Source organism: Drosophila montana, unplaced genomic scaffold, assembly GCF_035044405.1.
Source record: "Drosophila montana isolate Dmon_TW-CO22-7 unplaced genomic scaffold, ASM3504440v1 contig_2496_1, whole genome shotgun sequence".
NCBI lineage: Eukaryota > Metazoa > Arthropoda > Insecta > Diptera > Drosophilidae > Drosophila > Drosophila montana.
Genome location: NW_026997364.1, coordinates 952,739 through 970,000, shown reverse-complemented (window position 1 = coordinate 970,000; position 17,262 = coordinate 952,739). Strand labels below are relative to the sequence as shown.

The 17,262-nt window shown below is 37.9% G+C and overlaps 2 protein-coding genes across 2 annotated transcripts; one reads left to right on the top strand and one right to left on the bottom strand.

Annotated features, from left to right (window-relative positions):
* Positions 1 to 8,653: 8,653 nt before the first annotated feature.
* On the bottom strand, positions 8,654 to 9,542 carry LOC135428664 (coiled-coil domain-containing protein 25-like). Its single transcript, XM_064682739.1, has one exon. The coding sequence runs from the start codon at positions 9,440 to 9,442 to the stop codon at positions 8,813 to 8,815; it is 630 nt and encodes a 209-aa protein (XP_064538809.1). The 5' UTR covers positions 9,443 to 9,542; the 3' UTR covers positions 8,654 to 8,812.
* Positions 9,543 to 16,373: 6,831 nt separating this feature from the next.
* On the top strand, positions 16,374 to 17,262 carry LOC135428663 (coiled-coil domain-containing protein 25-like). The gene has a single exon (XM_064682738.1). The coding sequence runs from the start codon at positions 16,474 to 16,476 to the stop codon at positions 17,101 to 17,103; it is 630 nt and encodes a 209-aa protein (XP_064538808.1). The 5' UTR covers positions 16,374 to 16,473; the 3' UTR covers positions 17,104 to 17,262.

Sequence of the window (17,262 nt, the reverse complement as noted above, 5' to 3'; positions counted from 1 at the left end):
GCCGGCCTCGGACCAGGCACCTTACGCTTGCGCCAATAGCCATGGTTCCACACGAGGAACACATAGCCCAGAGACGCCAGCAGCACGAGCAGAGCTATTGTTACCAGAAACATTTTGTCCAGCAGTTGGGACTAGTTTGTCGACTGTTGCTCCAATTGATACAATCTGCGTATTTATGCCTAACCACAATCTGTATCTGGGCTTATCTACCAGATAGGTCAGTTCCCCTATAGGTTCCCAGATAAGGCTCTAGTAGCTGCTGCAACAGTCATTTAAACGGTTGAAATCGTTGCTTTGATAAGGTTAATCGGCCAGTTAGAGCCTCAGATATACCCTTCCCATTTACTGCGATTATCATTCAACCATGTCTCTGGATTGGCATAGAGCATGCAAAAGTCGCTGCGTACCTATATTATTTTATATCATTCTTAAGTATTGAATTTGAGTGTGAAGATTGGCTTGATTGTAGAAAACATGCCATACACAAAAATACGGTTGCATAAAACATTTTTGTTTACGATCCAAAACTTAAAATTCATTTGAGACGTGTTTCACATATTTCGAAGAAATTATCTATGGCATTTTGAAGAAGTTTTGAAGATTTACTGCCTGTATACTTATATACAAATTCTCTTATTTAAATGTTTTAATGTAAATATACCATTAGGTTGGCCACTGTGGATCCACATTTCTTTTAACTGTCGACCGTCCGTTTCTCCCCTCTCCACCATGACTTATCGTTGAGCTAACAGTCTCTGTTAAAGCTGCGAGTCTCGTTCAATTCTGTTACTGTTAGGACTCGGCACCTCATTCGGCTCTACTGTTAAAAAACTTCAGCGAAGTTTTGTGCATGGCTTGCTTTCTAATTTCTGCGACCCTCAAATGTTCTCGAAATTATTCTTAATTTTCTTTTTTTTTAATGCAATACATTTTTTAAAATCTTGAAACTTACAACGCTCGAACAGGGTATCTTCCAGTCGAGCACTAAGAACTAGATCACTTTTACTTGTTCTTTTCCTATATTCTTCACATTTCAGCCTTGTAAAGACTTAATTTTCCAAACTGTGATAAGTTGCAAATTTTCGTGTCACGAAAAAAAGATATTCTCTCATCCCTAGCTCAACCAGTTAACATACTCTTAAGCGTTAACATTGCCATCTCTAAGATTCGTATAACATCAAAGCAGGCGTTAGTTACAATGCCCAACAATTGTCTTCTTTCGAGTTGGCAACTGCTTTGAGGCTCAGTCTGGTTCGGTGCCTCGTCGAGGACAGACTCCTCTTTATTTAAATGTTTGTTAATTCCGTTTTCTCTTTTCTTACTTTTTTCATATATTTCTTTTTTGCTTGCGTGACTGATACCTTTAAAGAACTAACCACAGACTTTTTATGTTATTTTTGTTTAACAGAAAGGTGATTGTCAGGATTTCGCTCCGAATGATACCCAAAAAAATCTTGTTCAGGTTGTGATAAAATTACTAACCTAAAAGCGAGATGTTCTTCTCTTGTATATTTATATACGAATTTATTTCATTTTGTGTTTGTGTTTTTTAGTTACTTGTTTTTCGATATTTTATAACTTTTATATATTATACGAGTCGAAGCAAAGATGTTCTTTGACTCCTACTTGTAGAGAAACAACCACAGCCTTTTTGTGTTTACCAGGAAGATACTTTTTCTTATTTAATTTGAATCGAATCTTCATCTTTATACTTTATTTTCTCAAATATTTGTCAGGATTTCGATCCGAATGATACTCAAAAGAATCTGCTGTTTAGCAAAAACTTTCAATTCTTGCCATATTTATATAAGACCAAAATTGACTTGCAAGCTAAATGGTAAATTTGCCATTCGAATAACATGCTTTGTAAAATGTTAAATGTGTGCTTATAGCTAGCATTTCTCTTTTGTTCTCTCTTTATAAGTTTTAAAGCTTTGTTTTATTTATACCTGGCAGTTTGCGAGCTAGCTTAATATAATGTCACTTAAAAAGCCGATTTCGAATCACAAATCAAGAAAGTCTTCAAAAGTGTGGCAACTCTGTCATAAAAAGTGACAGCCCAATGCGACTTGAATGCCTCGAAGCTGCTGGGCAAGTGCCTGGCCGTACATTAAAGTCGCCTTCGGCCTTTTGGCCATGTGGCATTGTTATGGGGCAGTTTGGCTTTTTCTTGGCCCTTGGGCATTTGGGCCATAAACAATTTGTGCAAATGGCCGAACGACGCATAAACTGCTGACAAGGAAGCATTAAGCGGCGAGCCAGTGTGGCCAGCCGACCCAGGCTATCGAGCCCCCTCCGCCATTGGGGAGGGGGGCATTCGGTTCAAGTGCATTGAATTTATGGCCAATCTACAATGCCGCATAGCAAAGTGTACACCTAAACCCCTTTTACAGACGCCAAAGCGTCGCGTGACCTTGAAGGCGCCTGCACACAAATCAAGCGAACTTCGCGTCGTTGCAATCTGCAAATTGCAACCTGCCGCTGCCGCTGCCGCTGCCGCTGCTGTGGCTGCAGCAAATTCTACTGACAACTGCAGCCCACCGAAATGTGGTGGGCGTGGCGCAGTGTTGCCACATTTGTTGCAGTTGGCTTCCTTGTCTTATTGCCAGCATAAAATTCTAGTAAGAAGTTTGCCTTTTGAAGAATAAAACTTGAATCAAGTTCACAGCACATTTGAAAATTGATTTAATAACAAAACCAGTTCACTTTAAGATCGTCCGTACTTAATTGAAGATGGTTTAAAAGGTGAAAGTACGGTAAAGATAGGTAACAATCATAGTTTTAGCAGGCACTGTTGTTACACGTTGCATGTCCGTCCACTTGTCGTTCTCTTCTTTTTTTTTGTTGCTTTTGTTTTTCTTGCGTCGTGGCTGATTTTTCAATTTTCCTTTCGTGTGCGCTTTTCTGCGCTGCGCTGCGTTGTTTTTCCTGCAGCAGCTGCTGGAGCTGCTGGAACTAGATTTGCAGCTGAAGCTTCGTTAACTTTGATTTGTCCACTGAGACACATTCAAATGAAATTTCACGGCTACCCCGCACACACACACGTAAGCACACTTACACACACGCACACACACAAGGCAAACACAAGCAGCGTTTGTATTATACCACGTAATCTTGGTAATGACCAGGGGGTAGCTTAGCTGCCCTTACGATCAATTTAAGCACGTCTTTTCTTAACTTTTGACAACTGGATAAAAACTAATTAACTTATGCTGCTTGTCAGCTAACATGAGCTTTAAGTACGGTTCAGATCTTGTAGCTTTAACATAAAGGCACATACAACTAAAAGTATGTAGCTCAATTTTTCTTGTTTTGTCTAAATATGTATAATAATTTTTTTGTATTTTGTATGTATGTAAGTATTTTGCCTAAAGCTGAGAGTGAGTGATGTGATAAAGAGGAAGTATTTTTAAATGTTTTTTTTTATATATATATATATATATTTCATTTGTATTGCCAAGAATCAGCCAGCAATTTTGGCTATAACCTGACATATATGATCTGTGTGTATTAATTATAATTCTTCAATTTTTTTTGACATTGTCAAGCTCTTTTTCAAAATTCAAATAGGAAAAATAAATTTTTGTCTCTTTATTGTCTTTGCTTGTTCCATTTAATTATGATTTGGTGCAGTTTTTTTTAATTATATAATTTATTTTTGCTTGTCCTGATGTTGGTTCTGAATTTCATTTGCTTTGATTAGGTCTGCGATATACTTCGATTTATATTTTTTAAGTTTAAAATGACTTCTATCTTTATGTTAAGCCAGAGCGATCCCAGTTCTTCACTGACAGGGAACAATTAAGAGAGCAGGCGCCAGCTCCATAACTGTGCAGCTGTTGCTGAGAGAGCACACGTATGAGAGAGACAGAGAGAGAGAGAGAGAGGATGCATGTGTGTATGTGTGTGTTGTGTCTTACAAGCATAAGCGAGCGAAAGAGAAAAGGAAAGATTAAGGCCACTTCTTACATTATTTATGAGTTGTTTCAGTTATCTCAGGAATTTTGCACATATTTGAAATGTATGAAAATGTTTCGTTTTATGTTTTGTGCTTGTGTTGTTTTATTTATGTTTGTGTTATATTCCAATGGCAATTACAGGGCATTCACGAGTCCACCTGCCACACGCTAAACAAACGCTTACGTTTCGCTCTCCTGCTCGGGGGCAATTGCCGGAAACCTTCGCTTGTCGTCGCGTTCTTCCTGTACAAGGACAAACTCATAACTGCGCATTTGAAATCGTGTGTGGAGTCCCTGGCAACGGCCGTGGGGAGGGGGAGGGTGCCATGTATTTCACTGTGCGGTATCTGTGGGTGCCACATGCATAAAAGAGTTTCAATGTTGCAACCGCATCGTCTGTTTGGCCCGCGAGCGTTATCCCATTAATTGCTGCATTTCGCTCGACCAATAAAAATCGCAAATCCCGACAATTTTAGATGGCTGCCAATTTATAATATAAATCGTTTATGTGTATATAATACTAAATAAATTGCGCGCGCACACACACACACACACACACATACATACTCATATGTATGTATATTAAATTAATACACAATTCCATTACTCAGTTCAGCTCGTTGAGTCTGCAGGTCGCAGCGGGGCAGCGGGGCAGCGGGGCCTAAGTAAGCATTCGCTCTAATAGTTTGTCCAGCTGATTGATTGCCTAGCCCCCTACCCCCCCCCCCTCCCACTCCCTCTCCCTCTCCCGCTTCCTGCTGCGGCTGCTGCTGCAGTTGCTCGACTTCGTCTTCCTGTTTGCATGCATGACTGATGGCAGAGCCAGTGCGGCATGCGGCATGTGGCATGCGGCATGCGGCATGTGGCATGCATTCAAGCGAGGCGTGTGGATTTCAAGAGCAAACAGCTAACGAAAAGCGAATTTGATGAACTGCCTGGAAGCTGATGCCAAATATTTAACCGCCGATTAATCACCAATGTTTGCAAACGTGCTTCTTCTTACTCTATTTGTTGTTACCATATTCAAGAGTATTTAATATTTTTGTAGAAATATATATTAAAACGCATTCAACAAAATATGTGAATGATTCAAGTCAAAAATGTAAAAAAAATAATACTAATTAAAACAATTAAACAAAATTGTAATCTATGTAATTAATTTTGTTTGTAATAAATGAAATTTCGACAGATTTTCGGGAGATTTCCTTGATAAGAACATTAAAAGAAGGTTATGAGCCAGCAACACATTAATTGGACCCGAGCAACGCCGGTCTATTTTGTCTTGTCTGTGTATATCTCGCAAGGATAAGGGTTTAGTCAAACTAAGAAAACTACCTTAAGCCAGCTTTTTAAAAACATGAAGCACAAATTCTATACAAAAGTGATTCTAAAAAACAATTGGAAAAGCATCATCTAATTTAATAGTTTCGGGACTCTAAAACTGTTGATCTAATGCATTTCGAACTGTGGAAATTTTAAGTTATGCGTGAAAGTATATCTGATGATTTTAGTTTTTAAATCGATTTTCGCTGGCCAATCGATAACAAATATCGGCATCGATAACAACTGATCGCACGTAGAGCATTAATAGGAAAGAAGGAGTTAGTAAAGCACGCCGAAAATGAAATACCCTTCTAGGCATATGGCTTAGAAATGAACTTTTGCATACGTGGACCGATTTTCCATACAGCAACCATATTAGTACGGTTTCCAAATATATTAAAAAAAATAATGAAGCTCGTAATTGTTGAATTCGTTCGAAATAGCTTAAATAATAGAATTGTTCTATAAACGATAATTCTTCAAGATGAATTGAAGATAGAATTCTTTTACACAAGAAAATGCATTTGTATTGAAAATATATTATTATATAGTACTAAATGGTACGAAATGGCCAAGTTTTGTCGGGATATCTTGAGCGACTGAGAAAAGTGGCTTACAAACTCAACCGATCTTTCATATGACATCTATACGACTAGGGGGTCTGCTTTGGTCAATCTTGAAATAAGTACTGTCTGCAGAAGGACGAACCTCTGTCTGATAGCAACAGACGACCTTGGCCACATATATATAATTGTCTATCAATACTGATCAAGATTTGATATATTATCGACAATGATTGAGACCCTGTTCCGTGAAAATTGCATGCAATCAATTTGGAGCAAGTCAATGCCAAAGTCAGTCCCGCATCAGCAGGAGCGGAGTGCATGGAAGGGAGGAGGACGTGTGAAGGGGACATCAGCTAGTCGACGGTGCCGGCAACAATCAGAGCTGACTAATTATTACGTTCGAACCGTGCCAAAAATGCCAGCTCACGGCAGACAGAAGACAACAGACAGGCACCAAGCGGATAGTTGGCTGAGAAGGAGGAAGGGACGGAGCCAGGGGAAACTGTTATCCTTGTCCTGCAACTGAATGTGGATGCCACCGCAAGTGTCGCTTTTCCCATGCTATGCACGGACGGACGCTTCGGACGCTTCATCTGAGGCTGGTGACAAATGCAATAAAAACCCAAAAGCGACGCGTCCCATTGTTGTCCTGGCCACAAGGGGGGTGATGGGGGAAGGGGATTGGCAGCTGGGGGCGGCTGGCCAGTGGGCGGGTGTTTTTGGCGCTATTTGATTAATGACTGCCATTGCAGCGCTGAGTGATGAGCGGCTTTGACAGTGGAACACAACGCAACGGGCAAGCAGAAAGGACAAGAGCGGACCCGGATCCAGGGCAACTTTCATGCTCATGGATGGCAGTTTATTATAGTGCCGAGACACAACTAAGTTGCCGCTTTTACGGCATCCGATTGGAGTCATTTTAAACGAAAACTGCCGCACGACCAGCCGATGCCCTTCTTGTATAAAGTGACAGGGATTTAGTTGCCTGTATCAAATGCGTGACGAGATGAAGCTTTTAGCTAGAGTTAAACTGAGTCCATTTAAGCCTAATGTTAATGCGAGCATGCCAATGTTAATGCGAGCATGCCAATGTTAATGCGAGCATCACGTCACATAGTTGACAGTGGCATGGTCAACAGCTTTAGTTTGGAAACCTTTAGAACCTCCGTCTGAATGTTCAGCTCTCAAACAACTACTCCTGTCACCATCATTCATTCTGTTATTGTGGCGACCAGAGCAGGACGTTAACAGCACAGCATACAGTACCTAGGTTACCTGCTTTGGCTTGTGTAATTTATGCCACACTTATCTTAACAAAGTTCAAATTTCCAAGCTGGCTGCAATTAATCTTTCAGCAAGAGACTTGATTGATGCATAGTTTCATGTTTGCGTGACGACAACAGTGTGACGTTAACAGCACAATTTACAGCAGCCTAGTCTGCAGCTTCATGAAACGGGCAATCGATTTGGCTAAAGAAACTGTTGGTAATTTAATCGTAGCTTAACCGCATGGCCAATTCAATGTTACGCTGTTAGCGTCACATTAACAACACTGTTAACAGTGTTACGTACCCGTCAGCTATGCAGGGTATCAAAAGCCGAAACGAAACAGACGCCCAGACCCAAAAATCATGGAAATCAATCAATGTGAACGAAATGGGCCAGACGGCCAAGTAGGCGTGGCCATTGCGCCCAAAACTGTCATCAATGTTTACGAGCGGTCATAATGACAACATTGCGCATAAGATACACGGATTGGGTGTGGGCTTGGGGCACTGCAAGTGAGCTATGGCATAATCAAAAGACACGCAGCCTCATCAAGTTTTTTTTGTGCAGCACTCCCCCCTCACCCCCTCACCACCTTACCACCTCACAACAAAGGACAGGAATGGGCTCTCTTCGGGAACATGAACAATGCGTGAAAATAAAACGGGCGATAATGAGTGCGTGCTGAACGCTGACCCGCCCGCCGCCAGCTGGCCCAACCATAACTATCAACAGCAATCCAAGATTGGCAACAACAATGGCCATGTGCTTACCCGAGAACCATCTCCGAAAAAGGCAACAAGCCGTCGCTCCATAAAGCGGACACGCGCTCCCCCCACAAGCCCGAAATTGAGCTGTCAAGGACAGCATCGCCGCGGCGGTTCCTCCGCCCAAAAATAAAAAAAAAGAGAACAAAAAAACCACAGACATAAAACTGCCCCCAAAGTCGCGGGGATTCGAGTTGCATTTGGCTCCCAACCTCTGCCCCGCTACAGTTGAAGAGTTTTTATAAATGCCAAAAAAGATAACATTTCTTTATCTTTTATCTTTTGCGCTGATGACAATAAAAAACACTGGAGAATAGCTTGGAAATAAACAATTCAAAATTAAGTCTTGGACAGCGGTTGGTGGGGGAACTTAATTTTGGTCAAGTAATAACATAAAAATGTTAATTTACCAAAATCAAATTACTAAAATCCATCAAAACATAAGGACTCCATTAAAAAGACGAGAATGTAATGATATCTTCGGCACGCCGAAGATTTAATACCCTAGAAACGGGTAGACGGGCAAACGGACAAAGTCTGATCTGATCTATAATATATGTACATTATGGTGTCGGAGATGACACCTTCTATGATATACTAATTTTATGCCTTGATAATTTTCTTAAAACGTAGTCTACTGCACTTACCAATATCTGGGCGCATTTCTCTCCAACGTACTCGAGCATTTTGAAAATCCTGAAAGCGTTGCCAGATAAATTGCGTTCACAAATACTAACAGAACTGCTCCACACTTGAGAAAAACAGCTCCACATTCGACAAGTTAACAGATTTTGCTTTATAATTACAATTGAGTGTTATACACTCTGGCAATACAAAAAAAAAAAGCATTTAAATATATATATATTTAGGATACTAATGTAGAAATGCAGCAGGCGCCCGCGGATAGGATGTGGGCGAATCGCTATCGCTACTACATAAAGTCATCAGATTCGTTGCCGGCATCGTAGTTGGTGCGCATGTTCTCCGATTTCTGCAGCGAGGCGTAGCTGCGCAGCTCGGCCTCGAGTTCCCGCTGCTTGGCCGCCTCCTTTTCCTGTTCGCGCTTCTCGCGCTGCAAACGCTTCTGATCCTGACGATCGGCGACGTCGCGTGCCTCGCGCTGTCCCCGAAAGTCGGGATGCTCCTCCTCGGTTTTGGTCTTGTTCAGGCGATTGATAATCTCGTTGATACGCTTTTCCAGGCGTATCTTGCGCACCGCCTTCTCGTCGTGATAGGCCACCTGACCAGGCTCCATGTCCGGCGTCTTCTTCAGATTCTCCCACATGGTGTAGACCACTTCCAGATTGTTAACCTTGTTGCCTTGTATGCTGTTGGCCTTGCACAGCTGTGCGGCATCCACCAGCACATCGGTGGGTATATCATCAATAGTCTGTCCCTTGCTTAGACGCAGATAAACGTGAGCCGACGATAGATTGTGCACATGGAACCAAACATCTTCCGGCCAGCCCCAGCGTATGAGCTCCTCGTTTTCGTGTTTGTCGCGGCCCATGTACAGCATTGCGGCCGGCTGCACTACATTGCTCTTAAAGTAGAAAACCATGTTTTGACACAACCGATATTAGCTTGGTGAATTTTTATTCTTTCGTTTGTTTTATTTGATATATGTTCTGCAATTGTACTCAAATTAATATAGCTCTGTCAAAAAATGCATGTTAATTGTTGCAGCCAACTTCATGTTACTCAAATGTACACACTGCTGACCAATAACAGATATCTGTTAAAATTGCATGTTGGGGCGCGCAGCCAACTTGACGCTGCTCAAAACTGCGCTCAAAAGAATTGACTCGCGTTACATAGCATTTAGCTTAATGACAGGCAAGCAATTTTGTTAACGGCTATTCAAATGGTTTTAAATTGGTTAAAAATCATATTATTAATTTATATTGACATTCTGTCGCAAACTATACGCCCAGCTGTTGCCATGTAAGCAATTAAGTTTATTGTTTTTGTTTTGCAGCGCACATATAACGCAGACCAAGAGATATTTGCATACATGGACGCCAAACCAGTTTTTTTTTAGACACCAGACGCTTTTACATATTCAAACAAAATATTTGAGCAGCTGTATGCCGACGATTCTTATGTAAATATTTACATTTTAGTGTGTGTTTGTGCCGAGTGTTTGCATACGCCAATTAATTAAGCATGTATGCCAAAACGAAAGGAAAAGGTATTGAACTCTCTCAGTTCTTTGCCAATTGCGGAATGCATGAGTATCAATTGGTCGCTTACAGCGCACATTTCGCAGTGTAATTTATTTTCATATCATTGATTGATGCAAATAGAGTGGTAACCGATTAATCAAAATGGGAATGACGACGCAACAATTACAATTAAAAAAAAATAAATAAATAAAAACTGTAAAGCAGAAAATGTATACACAGAAATGGGTCGACAAAAATTTAAATGTCAAATGACCATTTTCCTTTATACTTATGTGCGCTTTATCTGTTGTGAAAATGAGCTATAAATCAGTTAATAGAGCGCCGTGTGTAATTGTCGGGAATAAATCAAGTGTCCGATGACGCTGCCATTATCTGGAACTTTGGCCCAAAGACTCGCCATGAGCGCTTATCGTGCCAATTTGTTATTGTGTAATTAGGCTTTTGTTGTTCTTGTTTGTCGCACCTAATCAAATTATAAATAGCCTTAACTTTGGGTTATTTTATTATTATATTTTGTCTTATGCAAACAAGTTGAGTTCTTAAAGCTCGCTAATTATTTATTAACTTTAACTCGAATTAACCAAGCACGATAAACAATCCATAACATAAACAAATAAACTCTACTCTCTTTTCGGCGTGCCCAACTCGTGAATTGGTCTCGATTGCCGCATGGGTTCTACCTGATAAGCAGATAGTCAGTCCGCTGGACGCGCACCTCTATTAAAATTCCACTTAATATATCATAAACCCGCTGACCGCACAGCATAATTTATGCCCCTCTTCCGCAGCCAGAGAACGTGCGAGCGAGCGGGCGAGGGAGAGGGAGTGGGAGAGGCAGTGCGAGGGAGAGCGCACGCCAGCTGATAAGCAACAATATTGGGAACTAACTGTGCTCGCCTGCTGGCTTCTGGCCAGCTGCAATTGCAGATGCAATTGCGGGCGCAACGAAGTGCAAATACCCTTACAAAACTAGTTTATATTAGAAAGAGACAGATTCATTCCAAATATTGGTACAGAAAAAATTCAGTTGCGATTGGTTTTAAGTCAAGTCGGAATCAATTATAAACTTGATCCGTTTTGCAATTTTAGGATTTGCAGACTAAAGAAATTATTATTATTTTTATTTAATTATGTTTTTCCGATTATATATATTTGAGACTTTGGATGATCCCAAAACTGTATAATAAAAGTACATTTAATGAAATCGGTAATAAAGAATTGCTTAAGAACGAAATAGTTATTTCACATCATCAAAATCTGAAAGTATTATTATTTTTATTATTATTTTGTTTTATTTTTATTTTGTACCTTTTTATTCAACTATTTTTGATGATCGTAAAACTGAATTATAAAAATATATTTTGATAATTAAGTAATTCGGAATTGCTTCACAACAAAATAGTTTTCCACAACAATACTCAAATCTGAAGGTTACGTGTTTTAATAGTGAGATATTTTCTCAAAATAACTCTAACAAAAGGTAACTAAGCAGTTTGTTCCTAAAAAACATATATTATTTTTGACATAATAGTCCGATCTTATTAAATACCATTCAATTTGAATCTTCATCCAAATAGATCAAAAAACAAAAAGTTTCAAATATCTGAAAAAATGTTTTTTTAAAAATGTTTACATACTAAATATATATCTATATAATGAAACTGGACAATCCTATCCAAATAAAAAACTTGTTGACATGGAATATAATCACACATTACAATCTAAATGGACGATTATTCAAAAATCAACTGATATATAATGTTTAAAGAATATTTTAAAAAAATATTTCAAGTTCAGATCGAAATCGAAAATAAACTTAACCTGCAATGTGAGCACAAGCAATAGGATATGGACTCAGCCGAGCACATATAAGTTATGCACATAAATGTTACTTTTTCGATGATAAGCTCATGATACCCTCTAAAAACAAAATAATCCGTATTTTTCGTGCAACGTACCACCCACACACACTGCCGAGGCCACAAACCCCCCCTGCAGACAAGTTCGTTGCCAATGTCGTTCGTTTGTGGAGACGGGGGGCGGACTAGGGGCGGGCTGACAATGCACTTGATGGTCGCGTGGCAACCCAATCGACAAAGCTGCAACAACGGCCGACTCAATAATATGGAAGGAATAATAATGTAGGTGGTATGCGGGTCGTATACGTAATGAGGCGTTTATCATATGTGAAATCGCAAAATCAATTTGTTAAACGAAAAGCAATACACAAACAAGTTAGAACTTTATGGAAGAGATAGTACTCGAATTAGAGATACCCTAAATGCATATAAATAGATATAGATATAGATATAGATATAGATATAGATATAGATATAGATATAGATATAGATATAGATATAGATATAGATATAGATATAGATATAGATATAGATATAGATATAGATATAGATATAGATATAGATATAGATATAGATATAGATATAGATATAGATATAGATATAGATATAGATATAGATATAGATATAGATATAGATATAGATATAGATATAGATATAGATATAGATATAGATATAGATATAGATATAGATATAGATATAGATATAGATATAGATATAGATATAGATATAGATATAGATATAGATATAGATATAGATATAGATATAGATATAGATATAGATATAGATATAGATATAGATATAGATATAGATATAGATATAGATATAGATATAGATATAGATATAGATATAGATATAGATATAGATATAGATATAGATATAGATATAGATATAGATATAGATATATATATAGATATAGATATATATATATATATATATATATATATATAATATAATATATAGATATATATATATATATATATATATATATATATATATATATATATATCTATATATATATCTATATCTATATCTATATCTATATCTATATCTATATCTATATCTATATCTATATCTATATCTATATCTATATCTATATCTATATCTATATCTATATCTATATCTATATCTATATCTATATCTATATCTATATCTATATCTATATCTATATCTATATCTATATCTATATCTATATCTATATCTATATCTATATCTATATCTATATCTATATCTATATCTATATCTATATCTATATCTATATCTATATCTATATCTATATCTATATCTATATCTATATCTATATCTATATCTATATCTATATCTATATCTATATCTATATCTATATCTATATCTATATCTATATCTATATCTATATCTATATCTATATCTATATCTATATCTATATCTATATCTATATCTATATCTATATCTATATCTATATCTATATCTATATCTATATCTATATCTATATCTATATCTATATCTATATCTATATCTATATCTATATCTATATCTATATCTATATCTATATCTATATCTATATCTATATCTATATCTATATCTATATCTATATCTATATCTATATCTATATCTATATCTATATCTATATCTATATCTATATCTATATCTATTTATATGCATTTTACAGGGTATCTCTAATTCGAGTACTATCTCTTCCATAAAGTTCTAACTTGTTTGTGTATTGCTTTTCGTTTAACAAATTGATTTTGCGATTTCACATATGATAAACGCCTCATTACGTATACGACCCGCATACCACCTACATTATTATTCCTTCCATATTATTGAGTCGGCCGTTGTTGCAGCTTTGTCGATTGGGTTGCCACGCGACCATCAAGTGCATTGTCAGCCCGCCCCTAGTCCGCCCCCCGTCTCCACAAACGAACGACATTGGCAACGAACTTGTCTGCAGGGGGGGTTTGTGGCCTCGGCAGTGTGTGTGGGTGGTACGTTGCACGAAAAATACGGATTATTTTGTTTTTAGAGGGTATCATGAGCTTATCATCGAAAAAGTAACATTTATGTGCATAACTTATATGTGCTCGGCTGAGTCCATATCCTATTGCTTGTGCTCACATTGCAGGTTAAGTTTATTTTCGATTTCGATCTGAACTTGAAATATTTTTTTAAAATATTCTTTAAACATTATATATCAGTTGATTTTTGAATAATCGTCCATTTAGATTGTAATGTGTGATTATATTCCATGTCAACAAGTTTTTTATTTGGATAGGATTGTCCAGTTTCATTATATAGATATATATTTAGTATGTAAACATTTTTAAAAAAACATTTTTTCAGATATTTGAAACTTTTTGTTTTTTGATCTATTTGGATGAAGATTCAAATTGAATGGTATTTAATAAGATCGGACTATTATGTCAAAAATAATATATGTTTTTTAGGAACAAACTGCTTAGTTACCTTTTGTTAGAGTTATTTTGAGAAAATATCTCACTATTAAAACACGTAACCTTCAGATTTGAGTATTGTTGTGGAAAACTATTTTGTTGTGAAGCAATTCCGAATTACTTAATTATCAAAATATATTTTTATAATTCAGTTTTACGATCATCAAAAATAGTTGAATAAAAAGGTACAAAATAAAAATAAAACAAAATAATAATAAAAATAATAATACTTTCAGATTTTGATGATGTGAAATAACTATTTCGTTCTTAAGCAATTCTTTATTACCGATTTCATTAAATGTACTTTTATTATACAGTTTTGGGATCATCCAAAGTCTCAAATATATATAATCGGAAAAACATAATTAAATAAAAATAATAATAATTTCTTTAGTCTGCAAATCCTAAAATTGCAAAACGGATCAAGTTTATAATTGATTCCGACTTGACTTAAAACCAATCGCAACTGAATTTTTTCTGTACCAATATTTGGAATGAATCTGTCTCTTTCTAATATAAACTAGTTTTGTAAGGGTATTTGCACTTCGTTGCGCCCGCAATTGCATCTGCAATTGCAGCTGGCCAGAAGCCAGCAGGCGAGCACAGTTAGTTCCCAATATTGTTGCTTATCAGCTGGCGTGCGCTCTCCCTCGCACTGCCTCTCCCACTCCCTCTCCCTCGCCCGCTCGCTCGCACGTTCTCTGGCTGCGGAAGAGGGGCATAAATTATGCTGTGCGGTCAGCGGGTTTATGATATATTAAGTGGAATTTTAATAGAGGTGCGCGTCCAGCGGACTGACTATCTGCTTATCAGGTAGAACCCATGCGGCAATCGAGACCAATTCACGAGTTGGGCACGCCGAAAAGAGAGTAGAGTTTATTTGTTTATGTTATGGATTGTTTATCGTGCTTGGTTAATTCGAGTTAAAGTTAATAAATAATTAGCGAGCTTTAAGAACTCAACTTGTTTGCATAAGACAAAATATAATAATAAAATAACCCAAAGTTAAGGCTATTTATAATTTGATTAGGTGCGACAAACAAGAACAACAAAAGCCTAATTACACAATAACAAATTGGCACGATAAGCGCTCATGGCGAGTCTTTGGGCCAAAGTTCCAGATAATGGCAGCGTCATCGGACACTTGATTTATTCCCGACAATTACACACGGCGCTCTATTAACTGATTTATAGCTCATTTTCACAACAGATAAAGCGCACATAAGTATAAAGGAAAATGGTCATTTGACATTTAAATTTTTGTCGACCCATTTCTGTGTATACATTTTCTGCTTTACAGTTTTTATTTATTTATTTTTTTTTAATTGTAATTGTTGCGTCGTCATTCCCATTTTGATTAATCGGTTACCACTCTATTTGCATCAATCAATGATATGAAAATAAATTACACTGCGAAATGTGCGCTGTAAGCGACCAATTGATACTCATGCATTCCGCAATTGGCAAAGAACTGAGAGAGTTCAATACCTTTTCCTTTCGTTTTGGCATACATGCTTAATTAATTGGCGTATGCAAACACTCGGCACAAACACACACTAAAATGTAAATATTTACATAAGAATCGTCGGCATACAGCTGCTCAAATATTTTGTTTGAATATGTAAAAGCGTCTGGTGTCTAAAAAAAAACTGGTTTGGCGTCCATGTATGCAAATATCTCTTGGTCTGCGTTATATGTGCGCTGCAAAACAAAAACAATAAACTTAATTGCTTACATGGCAACAGCTGGGCGTATAGTTTGCGACAGAATGTCAATATAAATTAATAATATGATTTTTAACCAATTTAAAACCATTTGAATAGCCGTTAACAAAATTGCTTGCCTGTCATTAAGCTAAATGCTATGTAACGCGAGTCAATTCTTTTGAGCGCAGTTTTGAGCAGCGTCAAGTTGGCTGCGCGCCCCAACATGCAATTTTAACAGATATCTGTTATTGGTCAGCAGTGTGTACATTTGAGTAACATGAAGTTGGCTGCAACAATTAACATGCATTTTTTGACAGAGCTATATTAATTTGAGTACAATTGCAGAACATATATCAAATAAAACAAACGAAAGAATAAAAATTCACCAAGCTAATATCGGTTGTGTCAAAACATGGTTTTCTACTTTAAGAGCAATGTAGTGCAGCCGGCCGCAATGCTGTACATGGGCCGCGACAAACACGAAAACGAGGAGCTCATACGCTGGGGCTGGCCGGAAGATGTTTGGTTCCATGTGCACAATCTATCGTCGGCTCACGTTTATCTGCGTCTAAGCAAGGGACAGACTATTGATGATATACCCACCGATGTGCTGGTGGATGCCGCACAGCTGTGCAAGGCCAACAGCATACAAGGCAACAAGGTTAACAATCTGGAAGTGGTCTACACCATGTGGGAGAATCTGAAGAAGACGCCGGACATGGAGCCTGGTCAGGTGGCCTATCACGACGAGAAGGCGGTGCGCAAGATACGCCTGGAAAAGCGTATCAACGAGATTATCAATCGCCTGAACAAGACCAAAACCGAGGAGGAGCATCCCGACTTTCGGGGACAGCGCGAGGCACGCGACGTCGCCGATCGTCAGGATCAGAAGCGTTTGCAGCGCGAGAAGCGCGAACAGGAAAAGGAGGCGGCCAAGCAGCGGGAACTCGAGGCCGAGCTGCGCAGCTACGCCTCGCTGCAGAAATCGGAGAACATGCGCACCAACTACGATGCCGGCAACGAATCTGATGACTTTATGTAGTAGCGATAGCGATTCGCCCACATCCTATCCGCGGGCGCCTGCTGCATTTCTACATTAGTATCCTAAATATATATATATTTAAATGCTTTTTTTTTTTGTATTGCCAGAGTGTATAACACTCAATTGTAATTATAAAGCAAAATCTGTTAACTTGTCGAA

What these genes read in the sequence shown, in the direction of transcription:
- LOC135428664 (XM_064682739.1), bottom strand. Translation starts at nt 9,442, where the DNA reads ATGGTTTTCTACTTTAAGAGCAATGTAGTGCAGCCGGCCGCAATGCTG.
- LOC135428663 (XM_064682738.1), top strand. Translation starts at nt 16,474, where the DNA reads ATGGTTTTCTACTTTAAGAGCAATGTAGTGCAGCCGGCCGCAATGCTG.